Source organism: Rhynchophorus ferrugineus, unplaced genomic scaffold, assembly GCF_030347505.1.
Source record: "Rhynchophorus ferrugineus isolate W39M unplaced genomic scaffold, kcgeb_rfMv2 rfM2, whole genome shotgun sequence".
In the NCBI taxonomy this organism is placed as follows: Eukaryota; Metazoa; Arthropoda; class Insecta; order Coleoptera; family Curculionidae; genus Rhynchophorus; species Rhynchophorus ferrugineus.
Window position 1 is genome coordinate 8,497,586 of NW_027472581.1, and position 16,065 is coordinate 8,513,650.

Below are 16,065 nucleotides of genomic sequence, written 5' to 3' on the forward strand. Positions count from 1 at the left end.
TGGCTGTATAATTAACTGAAGTTATTAGATGTACTATAATATTAAATTAAATTATATTTGACAACATTTTTGTTCAATTATTTTATATAGATTAAAATTTGAAGACCTGAACAGAAGATTCTATAATTTATAAGATGATTAAGATAAAACAGTCACACAGTCCTTAATAGCACGATAAAGTAAAGTTGAATTAAAGCACAGACCGGTTCAACATCTAATTTATTTGTATATGTCCCATTTTATTCTAGTTGAAAAGAGATACTATTATATAGGATATGTTCGAACACGTAACGAATGAGCCTCTCAAAGTCGTCCTGTTGTTAGACCTATGCGAAATTCTTGTAAGCAATAGTGACAAGAGGTTATAACTCTAACCTATAAACTATTGTGGCTGTATAATTAACCGTAGTTTTTAGATGTACTATGATGTTAAAATTAATTATATTTGATAACATTTTTGTTCAATTATTTCATTTATATTAAAATTTTGTTGAATGTCAAAGCCTAACTGAACTAAAATTCGGAGTTGATGAGGCAATATTGCGACGATTTGACATCACAAATTTAAATGACGTATATACAAAATAACTTTGAACAGAATGTAGATATTTCTTCATTATTATTTGTATTGTAGTACATTAATATTATTACTACCAGCTTGAGGGGGAATTCCAGTCTAGAAATTTTAGAAAATCGATTTATTTCCTCATATTGGCAAAACATAACGACGAATCTGAGACTACTGCACCAATTTACTTCAAACTGTGTTGTTATTGGTAGCAGAATTCTCTTAAGGAGGTATTCTAGTATAGAAGTAAATTTTACTTTTCTCATATTTTCAACACATAATCCTTTCAAAATATATTCAATTTTTTTTTTAAGATATGGCTGTTTTAGTAACGCGGCATCTAAAAGTGCACCAATTAACGTTTATCTGCACTAAGTCCTCGGCAGTAAACCGACTGGCTAAAGAGTAATTTACAGAGGGCATATTAAACAGAAGGCAATTTCGGCTTAGCACTATATTTACTTCATCATCAAGACATAGTATTGAACATAGAATTCTCTCCATAAACCATATTTACATAAAGACTTGATATTATCTAATATTATTTACATAAAATCTACATGGTACTTTTCACCTGATAGAAGTCTCCAGTCAATACATCATTACTTTTGCAAAATAATAACGTATGCTCTTTTATAAAAATATATTGTTTTTCCTTGTTTGTTTCACTCCTCCACCTTCCGAGTGGTAGTCATTAGATCATAGGGTGTCATTGATGCTTTATACTATATGTTTTACAATTCAGGTCAAGTCTTATTAAATATTTTGACCTGGTTAAAGTATCGTCCACTATTCTTGTATTATAATATATCTAATTTTTTCTACTCTTGTAATTTAATTTTCATTAGCTTTCCCTCAAGAACTATTAGCAACACTTCAGCTATAAAGGAAAAATGAAATCGTTACTAAAATATATATATCATGATTAAAGTAAATGTCTAACATTTAGGTGTTACTGAAATTTTTGGTACTATTTTTAATGGATAAACCCCAGTATGAATACTGAATGACCTAGCTTTGGTTGACGTATTGGATATTTACTAACCTAAAACAAATGCATGGTTAATTACAACAAATTATTTTTGTGTTATAATTGTGTATTATTTTCCTCATACCCTTTGCAAAGTTTTTATTTGAACAAAAGTAATAATTTTCTTCTTTGCTTCTTGTTATCGTTTTGAAGCCTGCTTCATATCGAGGTGACATTTTGGCATATAGTACTAACATTTGTTCGTCTATATTTTAAAAGATATATATTTTAAAACACTAAAAATTATGCAACAATTTAATTATTATTGTTATAAGCTTGTTAATGTATCACAAAATATAAATATTCTCGATGGTTTTTTTTTCACTCGAACAACGATAAATATTAAAATGGCCGAATATACACACTGCAGGTGGGAAAAGAAAGAGCAATATAGCCAATTGTAAGCATGCGCTAATAAGAAAATTCCTTTTTATGTATCGTATTCTGATTCAAAGACCGTCCCACAAGACATCCGGTCTTACCCAGTCTGGCTACCGGCTACATTGGGATAGCTTAATTACAATTGTGTAAATGATATAGAAATTCAATGGTGGTGTACTTGAAAAATGCAGCAAACTGAAAAAAATTCATGTCATATGTCTCGTTCCATAAAATAAACATATTTTCTCAATTTCTTTGGATATGCAAATGGCCTTCTCGACAAGGCCCAACGGCGGAGAGCTCTGTTGTATTATATTTAAGAATGTCCATAAAGAAATTTATAACGGTGAAAAGAATCTAACGCGGCACTTTTGCCGTTCCTCCATTTTCGCCAGCCTGGAGGAGGCAGCAAAGGAAAAAGTAGACGACTCGTCGAAAAGTTGCTGGCAGGACTGGTCCCATTATTTTATACGTTTACAACGTGCTAGTTTTGGAAAAGCGGGCGATATCATTTAAAAGAGAATATTTCACGGAAAATCGGAAGTAGTCGATATATTTTCTGGCGTAGCGAATATTTTAAGGGTCGTAATAAATATGTATCATTTTTAACAACACTTTTATTTATGGTTCTTGATGTAAACGAGCTTTTGAATACATAATATATTAAATAACATATGACTGATGTAGTTCCACACTCTACCCATAGAGCAAAGAATATCTGTTATATTAATATTATATATAGATGCCCCGTAGAAAATCACTTCGTTAAGTGATCTCCTGTATAAAATACTATTTTAATTAATTAGTTAGGAAGCAAGACTTGAAAAGAAATTTCTACAATTTCTAAGATAAGGAAAATTTAAAGACATTGCTTACAAAAGAAAAATACCATTTTCTATTTAGTTGAAGTACTTACAGTCATAATATATCCTCAGTAACAGGACAAAGTAAAGTTGAATTAAAGTGCAGACACGTTCAACATCTAAATTATTTATATATGTCCCCTTTTATGGCTAGGGATCGTTGATCTCCTTCAACCTACCTTAGGTGAACTTACTACAGCTTCGCACACTTACTGAACTTCGAACACTGCTTAACTGCATCAATAAATGCTTCGAGTTACTGCAGAACGATTACAAATCCAAGGTCAACCTGTTTTCTTTCCTTCTTTTGCGGTTAATTTAATGAATTCAATAGATGACGGTCTTATATTCTCCCCGAATTCTTACCGCCCGTGCCAATTATAATGTGTGAAAGGGTTTAGAAAACAAGCACTGTTAATTTACTTGAAATCCTGCGAATCTGTTACAGCAGATCCTAATCAAAATTCATCTACTGATCACATGAAAGGAAAGGCAATCTGAATATATACAAGGCACGTCTATTCAGTTATTTGAATCTTGAAAAATAGTAGAAAATATGTATATATAGTGTTTGTCATGATATAGATCACACAATTATAAAAAAATGAGCTGTGTTACTATGTTAAATAATTTGTTACATTAGAAATAAAAAAGAGAGTAGAAAAATAATATTTTATTTGCTGACCTGTAACGATATCTAATTTTATCCAACATACGTTCACTATCCCACTTTCAAGCCCTTTCTTTTTCCAATAAAGTTCTTCTATGTACATTTTTACAAGCTATAGAAACTTAAATGCACCCAACGTATTTTGAATATTAGTGAAATAAACCATTTCCGGTTTATTTATTAAAAATATTATTCTGGTCTTCTCGAAATCATCACTCGTACTTTTTGATATCATCTTTTTCTTTTAACACGGTGCATTGTCTTGGTGAAGCAGCATTTTCTTTTTCTACAAATGCGGCGGTTTTTCGCCGATTTAGGCTTTCAAACGGTCCAATAATGCTATGTAAGAGTCGCTGTTGATGGTCCTTCCTTTCTCAAGGTAGTCAATGAAAATTATTGTATGCGTATCCCAAAATACAGACGCCATAACCTTGCCAGCCGTCTGTTGCGTTTTCCCAGGTTGTGGAGCGGGTTCATCGTGTGGAGTCCACTCGGATGACTTCGACGTGAAATGATGGAGCCATGTTTCATCCATTGTCACATATCGACGCAAAAACTCGGGTCCATTACGCTTAATCATCTTCAAACACTGCTCGGAATCATCAACTCGTCTTTCTGTCCTTCAGAGCTTTCTGACACCCAAATATTCGTGAATTATATACTATACACGATCACTTGATATCTTTAGATTATCTGCTTTTCATTCATTTTCAATTTACGGTCATTCAAAATTATTTTGTGGATTTTTTAAATGTTTTCATCGGTAACAACCTCTTTTGGACGTCAACTGCATTCACCGTCTTCGGTGCTCATTTCATCACGTCTAAACTTGGCATACCAATCCTTGATGGTTGATTTTCCTGGAGCAGTGTCCGGAAACTCGGCATCAAACCAGGTTTTTGCTTCAACTGTATTTTTCCCTTCAAAAAACAATATTTTATCAACACGGGAAATTCCTTTTTTCAATTTTTTTCACAATAACAAAAGTTGCTTCACTCAAAATACTATAATTCACAAACTAATGATCCGAGAGCTGTCAAATTTATGCACGCATCTTTAGGGCTAACTAAAAATCATGTGGATTTAATTATATTAGCGCCATCTATGTGTCAGGCCGGTGACTTCTCAATTGACCTGTTATATAAGTACTATTAATTTGCTAAATTAAATATTATTTTATTTAGCGGAAAGAAGACTTATTGCACGGCGAACTAGTAAACTTCGTTGAACTTGGTCACAAATCATCATTAAGGGAAATAACAGACCAACCTGCATCTCTCACCATTCAGATAGTCAACCGAAAAAAAAAACATAATTAAAAAATTTTGTGTTTGCATTAGTGCTATTTTTATGTGTGAAAAATATATTTAACACAGGGGTTGATTGGTCAGCAGGAACGAATTATTCCCTGCACTGGGGGTGTTAAAGTTTTCGGTCGTCCCAAAAAGTTGTTTATGATTTATCGGGATGACAGTCCCCTCGCGCTGACCAATTGGCCTCGAAACAATGCGCAGCTTTCGCAGAATCCGGCCGGGAAATCCACAATACCCGGACTGGACGTCGTCGATGCCGAATAAATCACATAAATTAAATCAAAATCCTTCTGCTCTCTAATCGCGTGTTCGGCCGACGAGACCGGCTGCAAGAATCCCGCGGCTCCGAAATCTGCAACAAATCGCCCCACATAAATTTACTCGGTCGTAAAATTTAAAGGAGTTTATTGCCGGAAAGCCGTAAACGTTGAAACATCGCCGAATCGAACTCCAGATTGGCGGATTGTTTACCGATATTAAAAATTTATTTCGCCCTTTTTTATTATTGATATAAATTCCTTTCGACGACGTACGACGATAGTAAAATGAGATTAATTCGTGTTTATATATCGACGGCGGGAACATCGAGGCGTTAAAATTAAATCTTATAACACTTATATTCTAGTCAATAATTTGTATGGACAATATAGTCACATTTTATCGGATTTTCTATTGTAGGTGGCCAAATTGTTGGGAATAGTACTTGTATTTATGAAACTTATAATTTGTCGAATTAGTTTTTTATTAATCTCTCAGAACGTCAACAATCTGCTGGTGGGCAATAAGTATTATTATATGATTTCCGTTATATAATATAACTATCCTGACATGTAGAAGGTCACTTCAGTAAGTGATCTGCTGTACAACTTATAATCTAAATCTTATCCTAGATACTATTCTAACTTATTTTAAAGTCTACTAGCGACCCGCCCCGGCTTCGCACGGGTGCAATGCTGATACTAAATTAAATACACTACAGAAAAAATATGAACGTTGTATATAAAAACATAGCGGCCCGCTCCGACTTTGCACGGGCATAAAATATATATGCCTATGTCACTCAATGAAAACATGATTAAAATCGATCCAGTATTTTTGGCTCATTCATTACTGCCCTTGGCCTGCACGCATTAAATTTGGAGTAAAACAATTCCTCTTCCCCTATACTTACTATGAAGATTTCCTGCTTTCTTTGGAATATCTAAATTCATACAATTTTTTTTACATTACACATTTTTAAACGCAAATTTTAAATTTGTAATATCTCCGAAAATATTTGTTTAATTTACATGCTGTAAGGAACCATATTGATCTATATTAATTGCACACTGTATTTAAGGTACTTAATTCGATAAGGATTAATGCCGTATTGCTTAAAATAGCTTCGTAAATAAGCCATTTTCTCACGTAAAAAGTAAACAATAAAAATTGTTAATGTGGGTTATCCCTAAAAGATAAACATATACCATCGCGGACTTTTTTGTAGACCTTTTTATGGTGTACAATACTATAGTACATTAATTTGATCTAACTCGTAGGGTTAGGCAGCGTTTTTGCTAATTGCTAAATAAGCCTAAAAAAATAGGTTCATTTACGACATCACGTTAGAAACCTCTAAAATTAGCAATGTTGCCTTAGTATATTATGCATGTGTTATACATATAAACCTTCCTCTTGAATCACTCTATCTATTGAAAAAAACCGCATCAAAATCCGTTGCGTAGTTTTAAAGATTTAAGCGCACATAGAGATATAGGGACAGAAAAGGCGACTTTGTTTTATACTATGTAGTGATAATAACTTATTCTAAAGTCTATTCTTATTCTAGATATTAATAAATCTCATCTTTTACATTGTAATCTCCTTCGGCAATGAATCTATTATCCAGCGCGTTAAACAAACTGTGGTATTGTTCTGCCTTGTTGTTGCCTTTAGGCGGACAATAGATAGAACACTCATTGTTATTGGCCAATACACTTCTTCAATGGTTACACTGGTAACTTGTAAATATTCCTCGCTGAATTTTCCGTGAAAGCTTAAATACTCTTTCACAGTATTTAAGCTTTCACGGAAAATATTAGATGTTTCTCCATGTGCTTTATCATCTGGGTGTTTTATGTGGTTCAACTTGGATTTCGAAATTCGTAAATAATTTCTATCCGTGAAATATGTTTCGGATACCATCATGATATCAATATTTTGTTGATATAAGAACATTTTAAGTTCCCTGGTATGTTGCTCGAGTCCATTGGCTTTCCAGACAGCTATATTGTATTTACTGTAATGGCTATCATTCATTAGGCTAGCTTGGTAACGACAACTGTGAGTAAATTCATCTTTGTACTCATTTGCTCCATAAGTTTACCCATCTTTTCCTCTAATTTACTAATAGTACTTGCAGATTCAGTGGTGATTGGCGTAGTCCGTGTGTTAGGTTGGGTCTAACTTTAAGGTGCTTTAAGCGAGTTAAATGGTATGGGCTGTCTTGGTTGATGTTAGTTTCTTTTTTCTCTCAGTGCCGGAAAAAATTTTTGTTGCAATGCTATATGGACTAGGCATCCCCTATAATTTGCAAGATGGTCACCGTCACAGTTGACACATTTTACTTTATCGTCACTTGTTTTGCGCGCACAATCATCCGTCGCTCATCATGTTTAATATTGTGTATATTTACAACTTCGTGGCCATTTCCATCTAGGACTGTTTTAATTGTGTTTGTGTCGGTGGCATGATATAGTCCTTTTATGACGAATCTTAAATGTTTTTTCGGAATTTCATCGAACATTATGATATTGCGTATTTCTATAGTCCAATTATCTTATTAACACTTTGAAAGGCTCTAGATTAAACATTTAAATCTTCATTGTTTCAGATGCGATTATTTTTATTATTTGCTTATATATTGTTACTGGGGGTGGTCTGGGAATTACTTTTGATTGGTTTTCTTTGTTGTTCTGGTTTTCTTCTGTCTCTTCTGTCAGGACACTGAAACTGTTGTACGTTTGGGTGGGTTTTTGAAGCCAATAGTAGCTGATTTTCGTTTATTTTTGGACGACTTGTTCTTCCGGACTTCCCAAGGGTTTGACAATTGATCGCTATAGAAGATCTTATAGCAAAGGGTGGGATCTCTAAATATTAACATTAATTGTAATATACTTTAATAATATTAAAACTACTAAAACGAAGATTATACAAATGTTTCGTATATTTCTTCTATAGTTTTTATGATTCCAATAGATTACAGATACAAGTACAAAATATATAAGAAATCCCCAACTAATCATTTGTTAAATAAATCCAATTAAACTAGAAAATTAAATAAACTCAATTAATCGATCTAATAATTTGGGCACCTACTGCACATGAAATGTTTGGTAATTTTTTAACGATAACCTTTCTTCCTGGGCACGCCTTTCTCAAGATTTAACTTTAATCAAAATTTTTGTTCTGTAGCCTACTCCTGCAGATTGTATATTGCCTTTATCACCTAAACTATAAATATCTTTGAATTCTTCCTGTTTATTTTCATTCCTTTATCAGCTTTGATTTTAATATTTTCCCTCTTAACTAAACACATACAATCTCCTAATTATATAGTATCTTTTACCAACACCTCTATACTTAAGTTGAGTTTCACGAAGGCATAGAATCCTCCCTTCCTTAATTGCTGCAGTTCCATCTAAATTCACTATCCTCGTTATTCAATCACTCATTACTCTGTGATCTTATCCAGCTCTTCCCTATATTTTCTCTGTTTTTCGCTTATACTTCAAATCTTGTTATATTGTCAGTTGTCGATGAAATCTTGTCTATCAAATACAGTTTTTTGTTCCGCAGGAAAATATAAAATGTAAAACGAAAAGCCACTAAAAATGAACAGTCGATTTTTTTTAAATTTTGTAAAACTATGTTTAATACTTGCTAGTAACACACGTATAGAACTATAACCCTCATCATGAAAGGCACGTTAGCTACTTAGAAAACACCTTAGAGGCCATCCGGTTTCTCAAATCATCCGTGGTCATGACATTCCTTGTCAGTTTAAACCTATTACTTACAGACAACTTGCCACTATGGCATCTACCAGCATGTTCATTACGAGACTGACATTAAAAGAGAAACTTCAAATTTCAAATTACATTATTAGGTATTTGCCTGTATTTATAACTGTCAGAAAATTTTATTGTTGAAAATACAAATTATCATTATAATAAACCCTTTAACAACTTAACATAACACTCTAAATTGATAGTCTTGCTAGTCCTTCATATAAAATAATAGTTTTGATTTTAGTGTAATTTAATTTGTAACACATAAATCTGTTTTTTAATTTTAAGGAAACATATCAAAGACTATACAACTTTCACATATATATATTTCCACAATGCAGTTTCGTCTTTTAAATTTGCATTGAAGTTAGTTTTTTTTTTCAGATATCTGGTAAAAGACCTCAATTGAAAACATGGAAGTGGCCTGCAGAAAAGGGAAGATGTGGAGCTCTACAGCTGACTTTACTGCCTTACTTATTCTTCCTCACTCCATATATGCAGCGTCCCCACAAAGTAAGTTACATTGGGTTTATTTGTGTTACAACTTCGTATTATTTATAAATGTTAGCCACAGAGAATTTTAATTACAAGTGTTTCACAAACGTTTAAATGATATAAGGCTATTGCAGCTACTTATTTTGGAATAAAATGAACAAAAAATATTTAGTTAATAATAAGAGCCACTGAAAATCATTTCTTGCTTGCTGAACATACAGAGAAGCAACTTTGTTGAAACTATAAGGTCAGATTTAAATATTGATATATAATCAGCAAATATTAAGACTTGAGAGATAAAATGCAAATAATGTAATTATTTTCCATTAAAAACCTTCTTTTAATCTTCAATACAGTTGTCGAAATTGAACTCTGAAATAGGCTTTAAAACCTTCTTCAGTTCGAGTTTAAACCTCAAATAAATCTAATCAGTAACCCAAAGCATTGTCATAGAAGCGTTTTTTTTTATTTGCGTAATCAGACATGTCTACCAATAGAAAATATTCAGGCGAATGGCGTTTTCATTAAATTCAGACGTTTTCTGCGTAGTACTAGATGAATGTTCGACGAAAATGTCGCTGAAGTCAAATGTTGAAGAAAAAACAGAAATTGCCGAACTGTAATTCCGAATTCCTAGGATGAACAGCTTCAGACAAACGCTAAAGTCATTTTCCCTGTTGACAGTTTATCTTGGTAATAAAATACACTATAAATTTCGTAACTTACTTTTTTATGAAAATAATATAGGAGTTGATTTCAATGAAAGTTAAGAAGTATCGGTCTGTTAGTACAGCATTAAATGAGAACTGTTGATCTATATGATTATTAATTTCTGTCATACTGTATCAGTTTAAATCTGTTATTACATAGATTTCAGTAAGCAACAGATGAAAATTTCATTGATTTAGAATCTGAAAAGAAGATCTGAACTAGGACATGAAATATGCTTTTAAAACCTTACGAATATTGTACAGCAGATTCTAATCAAAATTTATTTACTAATCACATGGAAACAAAGGCATACTGAATATATAAAAGGTCTATCTATTCAATTATTTAAGTCTTGAAAAATTTTAGAAAATATGTATATATAGTGTTTGTCATCATATAGATAACACAATTACATAAAAATGAGCTGTGTAACTATATTAAATAAGTTGTTACATTAAAATAAATGAGAATAGCTGAAGAACAATAACCATTATATCAATAACCAATAACCGAAATAACATTATATCACTTGAGGCATGTCTGGTTCCTCAATCAGAATCTGCTAAGTACACTAAAACACATCTCGATGGTAGGTTAAATTAGAAATATCATGTTAGACAAAAAGCAAAGCAGATCAAACTCAAAAAACTCTAGTGGTTAGTCGGAAGACACTATCAACTTGAACTAAAGTCGAAAAGGTTGGCTTACCAGTCAATCATAGCTAATCAAGCTAATTTGGACCAATGGTATGCCAATATGGAGTTGCACTTAAGCTTCAAATCAACTAGTAATCCAACGCCTCCAAAATAAAGTTCTACGATTAATTAGCATGCTTATCGCTACGAAACCAACGAAAAGCTGCACGATAACACTCAAAATCAAATAGATACATGAAGTGATCCAAAGTTTCGCCCTAAGACATGAAATAAGGTTGCTAAATCATAGCAATATGAAACTGATTCTGCTACTGGATAACACGCAGGTAATCAGATTTAAGCGAACTTAACCACCCGAAATTTTTTAGTGTAAAAGTGTAATAGTATAATATGTAAATTAAAATAGTACTATGCATATCTAATGTAAGATGTAATTAAATTAGAGAAAATGGTTTTCAGCTTGCCAGAATACATAGAAATCTGTTGAAAAGACTCAAACAGTCTTTTTGTTGTAGCCCTGTATAGAAGTTTATCTTGATAGATAAATTTTCTTGTACCCTTATTTGAAAGAGTAATCATTTAATTTAAATGTAGTTTAAAATTAAATACCATACCTGTAACTTTTTTATTAATACATTAATTATCTGGTATGTTATATCTAAAAAAAATCAGTGGAAGTGGGAATGGAAATAAATAATACATTTCAGTGAACAATTCATTTACTTTAAGCCTCATAGATTTATGTGCTGTCTGGCGAGCTCCATGTACACTCAACCGTCCGCGGCAACCCATTTCAATCAATTACGTAGCCGGTTTATCTTCTTAAGACAGGAATTTCTAATTAAATGATAGCCCACCCAATACAAGAAAACATTAATATATATGATTATAAAAGAGTGGTATTGACCTTCGTCATTGTAAAACCAAGATTGATACGGTTCTATTCCGTGTCGGAATCAATTGGAACTTGATAGACAATAATTATCCATTGCTTTCTATTACTTTTTATATATAAAACTGATATATCGAAATTAAACAAATATTTTTTATTTCAAAGCACATGGCACACTTGCAACTAATTATTAAATACAACTCTCTAGTCATTGTAAAACCAAGACTGATACGGTTCTATTCCGTGTCAGAATCAATTGGAACTTGATAAACAATAACTATCAATTGCTTTCTATTAATTTTTATACATAAAACTGATATATCGAAATTAAACAAATATTTGTTATTGCAAAGCATATGGCACACATGTAACTAATTATTAATTACAACTCTCTAGTAATTTCCTTTATATTTTTTGTCGAGTTTTAAAAATAGAAAATAAAGACGAGTGAACTTGTTTAAATTATTAATATTAAAAGAAGTATATAAAGAAAAATAGAAATCTGTAAAAATTAACTTATGGTGAAGAAAATTATGAAATGAGTGTTCTGTTTCTGTTTTTTGACTAATTCGCATTTAGTTTTTTGCCTAATTCTTATTCTTTCTGTTCTTTAAGGAATTCTGGTTCTTCACTGTTTATGTACTTTGTTGTTACCGCACTTTATTGCTGAAGTTTCTCCCTCGTACTCTTAGTAGTGGCTGAGAAGGCTGGTCGAATAAATTATTTTCTGCATCTCAATTCGTTCGGAATTTTCGAGACGCTAAATAGTTAAAAATGATCGTAAGTTACTTATCGAAGTTTCTATGATTATATCTGCAGTAAGAGGTCTTCTAGAAATGACAGTAAATGAGATTGGCTGCCTGCGGATCGACCAAAAATTTTCGTGCGCATGTATTTTGAAGTAAGTTGACAGATTTCACCGCCTCGCGTTTTTTTTTATGAGACGACATTAAGTTTAAGGACTCGACAGAAAGTGTTGATCGGCCAGAACTGCACATGTGCATTTGTTCCAATCTAATCTGACAGATTTCACATCTACGAATCCTTTTCTATATACGCCTTGTTATTTACGGGAGTTGTGTTTAGAAGTCATTTTTTGTTACTTTTATATTTATATTGTTATTAAGGTAATATAATAACTTATTATTTCATAGAGAAAATTAGCGACAGATAATGCAAAAATAAGTGTATAAGGTAATATGCGAATTATAAATAAAATATTATCATTTTGTAATTTTGTAGATTTCTATAAAACAAATGGTATATTTTTATGCTTAATAATAGGAAACAGAACTCATGTGAAGTTAATAAAGGTAAGAATAAAAATTGGTCATATTTCAATAGGTTTTTGTATATTTGTTGTTATAATCATATCTTCCTCATTTTACAGATCATTCAAAAATTGAGAAAAGCTAAATATTTAGATGAATTGTCATGAATTTTGACGATAATGTATAACTTTAAAATGTACTTAAGAGAAAGTGAATGGAATAAACTGATAAAATAGGATTTCCAGCTTTACGATTTATTATTTCATTCGGTTTATATAACTCCTCGGGAGCAGATAAATAATGCAGAAATATTATATCATTTAACGAATTTTATTGCAATGAATGGCATTAAATACATAAAGAAAATGTAATCCAAAGCACAATTAGACAAATACATACAAATCATTATATAAAATATTAGAATGAAGAATAGACCATGACTACTATTTTAAGGAAGAACTATACTTTAAAAAAATCAATTAGTTCATTTGTATACTTCCTTATTATATTCAGATTAAACTCTTCTCCACACCAACTTTGAGGTACAGTTCCACAAGCGTTTATTTTAAATTTTTTCGTGCCCCTGTATACCTAATCCACCTTTTCTAAATATCCATTGATAGTCCATTGGTATATTGCACTTTTCGTAAACCATATTTACTATTTTACGCTTGGGTACTGGAAAGTATTGCTGTATTTCCATGTTTCACTTTCCTTTGAAATCACTTTTTTGATGACATCCCTGAAGCATCATCCCTAGGTTCTTAACTATTTCGATTTTTGATTGTTAATCGTTTAATATCAAAGCTTTAAATATACTGACTGTTCTGTTATTTTCTCATTTTCCATATTTGGTGGTTCCGTTTCTCCCTCTTCCTGCTTTATAATGTAAAGATTTATCAACTGCATAACTTTAGTTTGATCTTTTTCATTAATAATGTTTCTCACTTCCTCTTTCATTTGCTCTCTTAGTTCTAAATTTATTATTTTTCTTTGCCCTAGTGTGCTTTGTGGCCTGGTTCCCATAATTTTTGTCTAGCCATTATAATATTTCGGATCAAATCATCTGGATCAATCATTATTTATCTGCTCCGAGCAGTTATATAAACCGAAAGAAATAATAAATCACAAAACTCCAAATCCTATGTTATCAATTTATTCCACCCACTTTCAATTAAGTACATTTTATATTTACACTATCCTTAAAATTCATGACATTTCATTTAAACATTTAGCTTTTTTCATCTTTTGATTTATCTCTAAAATCAGGATGATATGAGCATAATAATAAATAAACAAAATCGTATAAAATGTGACAATTTTTCATTTAATATAATCCTCAAATATGTTCTGTTTCCTATTATTTGACGTAAAATATGCCCTTTGTTTATTAGCAATCTACTAAATTAGTGTTATAAAATCATAATATTTTACTAATAATTATATCTATATCTTAATAATCTAATTAATTAGTTATCTTATACACTTATGTTTTCGTCTTGTAGCAGATATTTGAACCGATAGTTCAAAAATTCAACTTCATCTGCCTTTGTAATGTAAAGATTTATCAGCTGCACAACTTTAGTTTGATCTTTTTCTTAAATAATGTTTCTCATTTCCTCTTTCATTTGCTCTCTTAGTTCTAAATTTATTATTTTTCTTTGGCCTAGGGTGCTTTGTGGCCTGGTTCCCACAATTTTTATCTATCCATTATAATATTTCGTATCAAATCATCTGGATCAGTCATTATTTATCTGCTCCGAGCAGTTATATAAACCGAAAGAAATAATAAATCACTAAACTTCAAATCCTATGTTATCCATTTATTCCACCCACTTTCAATTAAGTACATTTTATATTTACACTATCCTTAAAATTCATGACATTTCATTTAAACATTTAGCTTTTTTCATCTTTTGAATTATCTGTAAAATCAGGATGATATGAGCATAATAATAAATAAACAAAATCGTATAAAAATGTGACAATTTTTCATTTAATATAATCCTCAAATATGTTCTGTTTCCTATAATTTGACGTAAAATATACCCTTTGTTTATTAGCAATCTACTAAATTAGTGTTATAAAATCATAATATTTTACTAATAATTATATCTATATCTTATTAATCTAATTAATTAGTTATCTTATACACTTATATTTTCGTCTTGTAGCAGATATTTGAACCGATAGTTCAATAATTCGACTTCATCAGCCTTTGTAATGTAAAGATTTATCAACTGCACAACTTTAGTTTGATCTTTTTCTTTAATAATATTTCTCATTTCCTCTTTCATTTGCTCTCTTATTTCTAAATTTATTATTTTCTTTGCCCTAGTGTGCTTTGTGGCCTGGTTCCCACAATTTTTATCCAGCCATTATAATATGTCGGATCAAATCATCTGGATCAATCATTATTTATCTGCTCCGAGCAGTTATATAAACCGAAAGAAATAATAAATCACAAAACTCCAAATCCTATGTTATCAATTTATTCCGCCCACTTTCAATTAAATACATTTTATATTTACACTATCCTTAAAATTCATGACATTTCATTTAAACATTTAGCTTTTTTCATCTTTGGATTTATCTGTAAAATTAGGATGATATGAGCATAATAATAAATAAACAAAATCGTATAAAAATGTGACAATTTTTCATTTAATATAATCTTCAAATAAGTTCTGTTTCCTATTATTTGACGTAAAATATACCCTTTGTTTATTAGCAATCTACAAAATTAGTGTTATAAAATCACAATATTTTACTAATAATTATATCTATATCTTAATAATCTTATTAATTAGTTATCTTATACACTTATTTTAGCATTACCTAAAAAATTTAATTATAAAATTAACCTAAAAATGACTTCTAACCACAACTCTCGTAAATAATGAAGCATATATAGGAAAATATACGTAGCTGTGAAATCTGTCAGGCTGGATTATAACAGATGCGCATATGCAGTTCTGGCCGATCAACACCTACGTCTACTTAAGTTAATTTTATGTTTACAAGAGTTTATTGAGGTAATATAGAGATTTATTATTTAACAAAGAACATTAGCAGCAATTTAAAAAACGAAATTAAAAAAACGGAAAAAGAAAAAAATATTAAACTAATTTCATATTTACTAGTGAACACAAGGATATTTATGTTA

The 16,065-nt window shown here is 31.0% G+C and overlaps 1 protein-coding gene across 1 annotated transcript in view; it reads left to right on the forward strand.

Moving 5' to 3' along the window:
- The window catches only part of LOC143191326 (5-hydroxytryptamine receptor), a 584,206-nt gene that overhangs the window by 424,579 nt on the left and 143,562 nt on the right, over positions 1-16,065 (forward strand). Inside the window, exon 3 of the mRNA XM_076396264.1 lies at positions 9,259-9,387. Within this exon, the coding sequence (XP_076252379.1) occupies positions 9,288-9,387 (100 nt within the window). The 5' untranslated portion in view covers positions 9,259-9,287. The remainder of the gene's footprint in view (positions 1-9,258; positions 9,388-16,065) is intronic.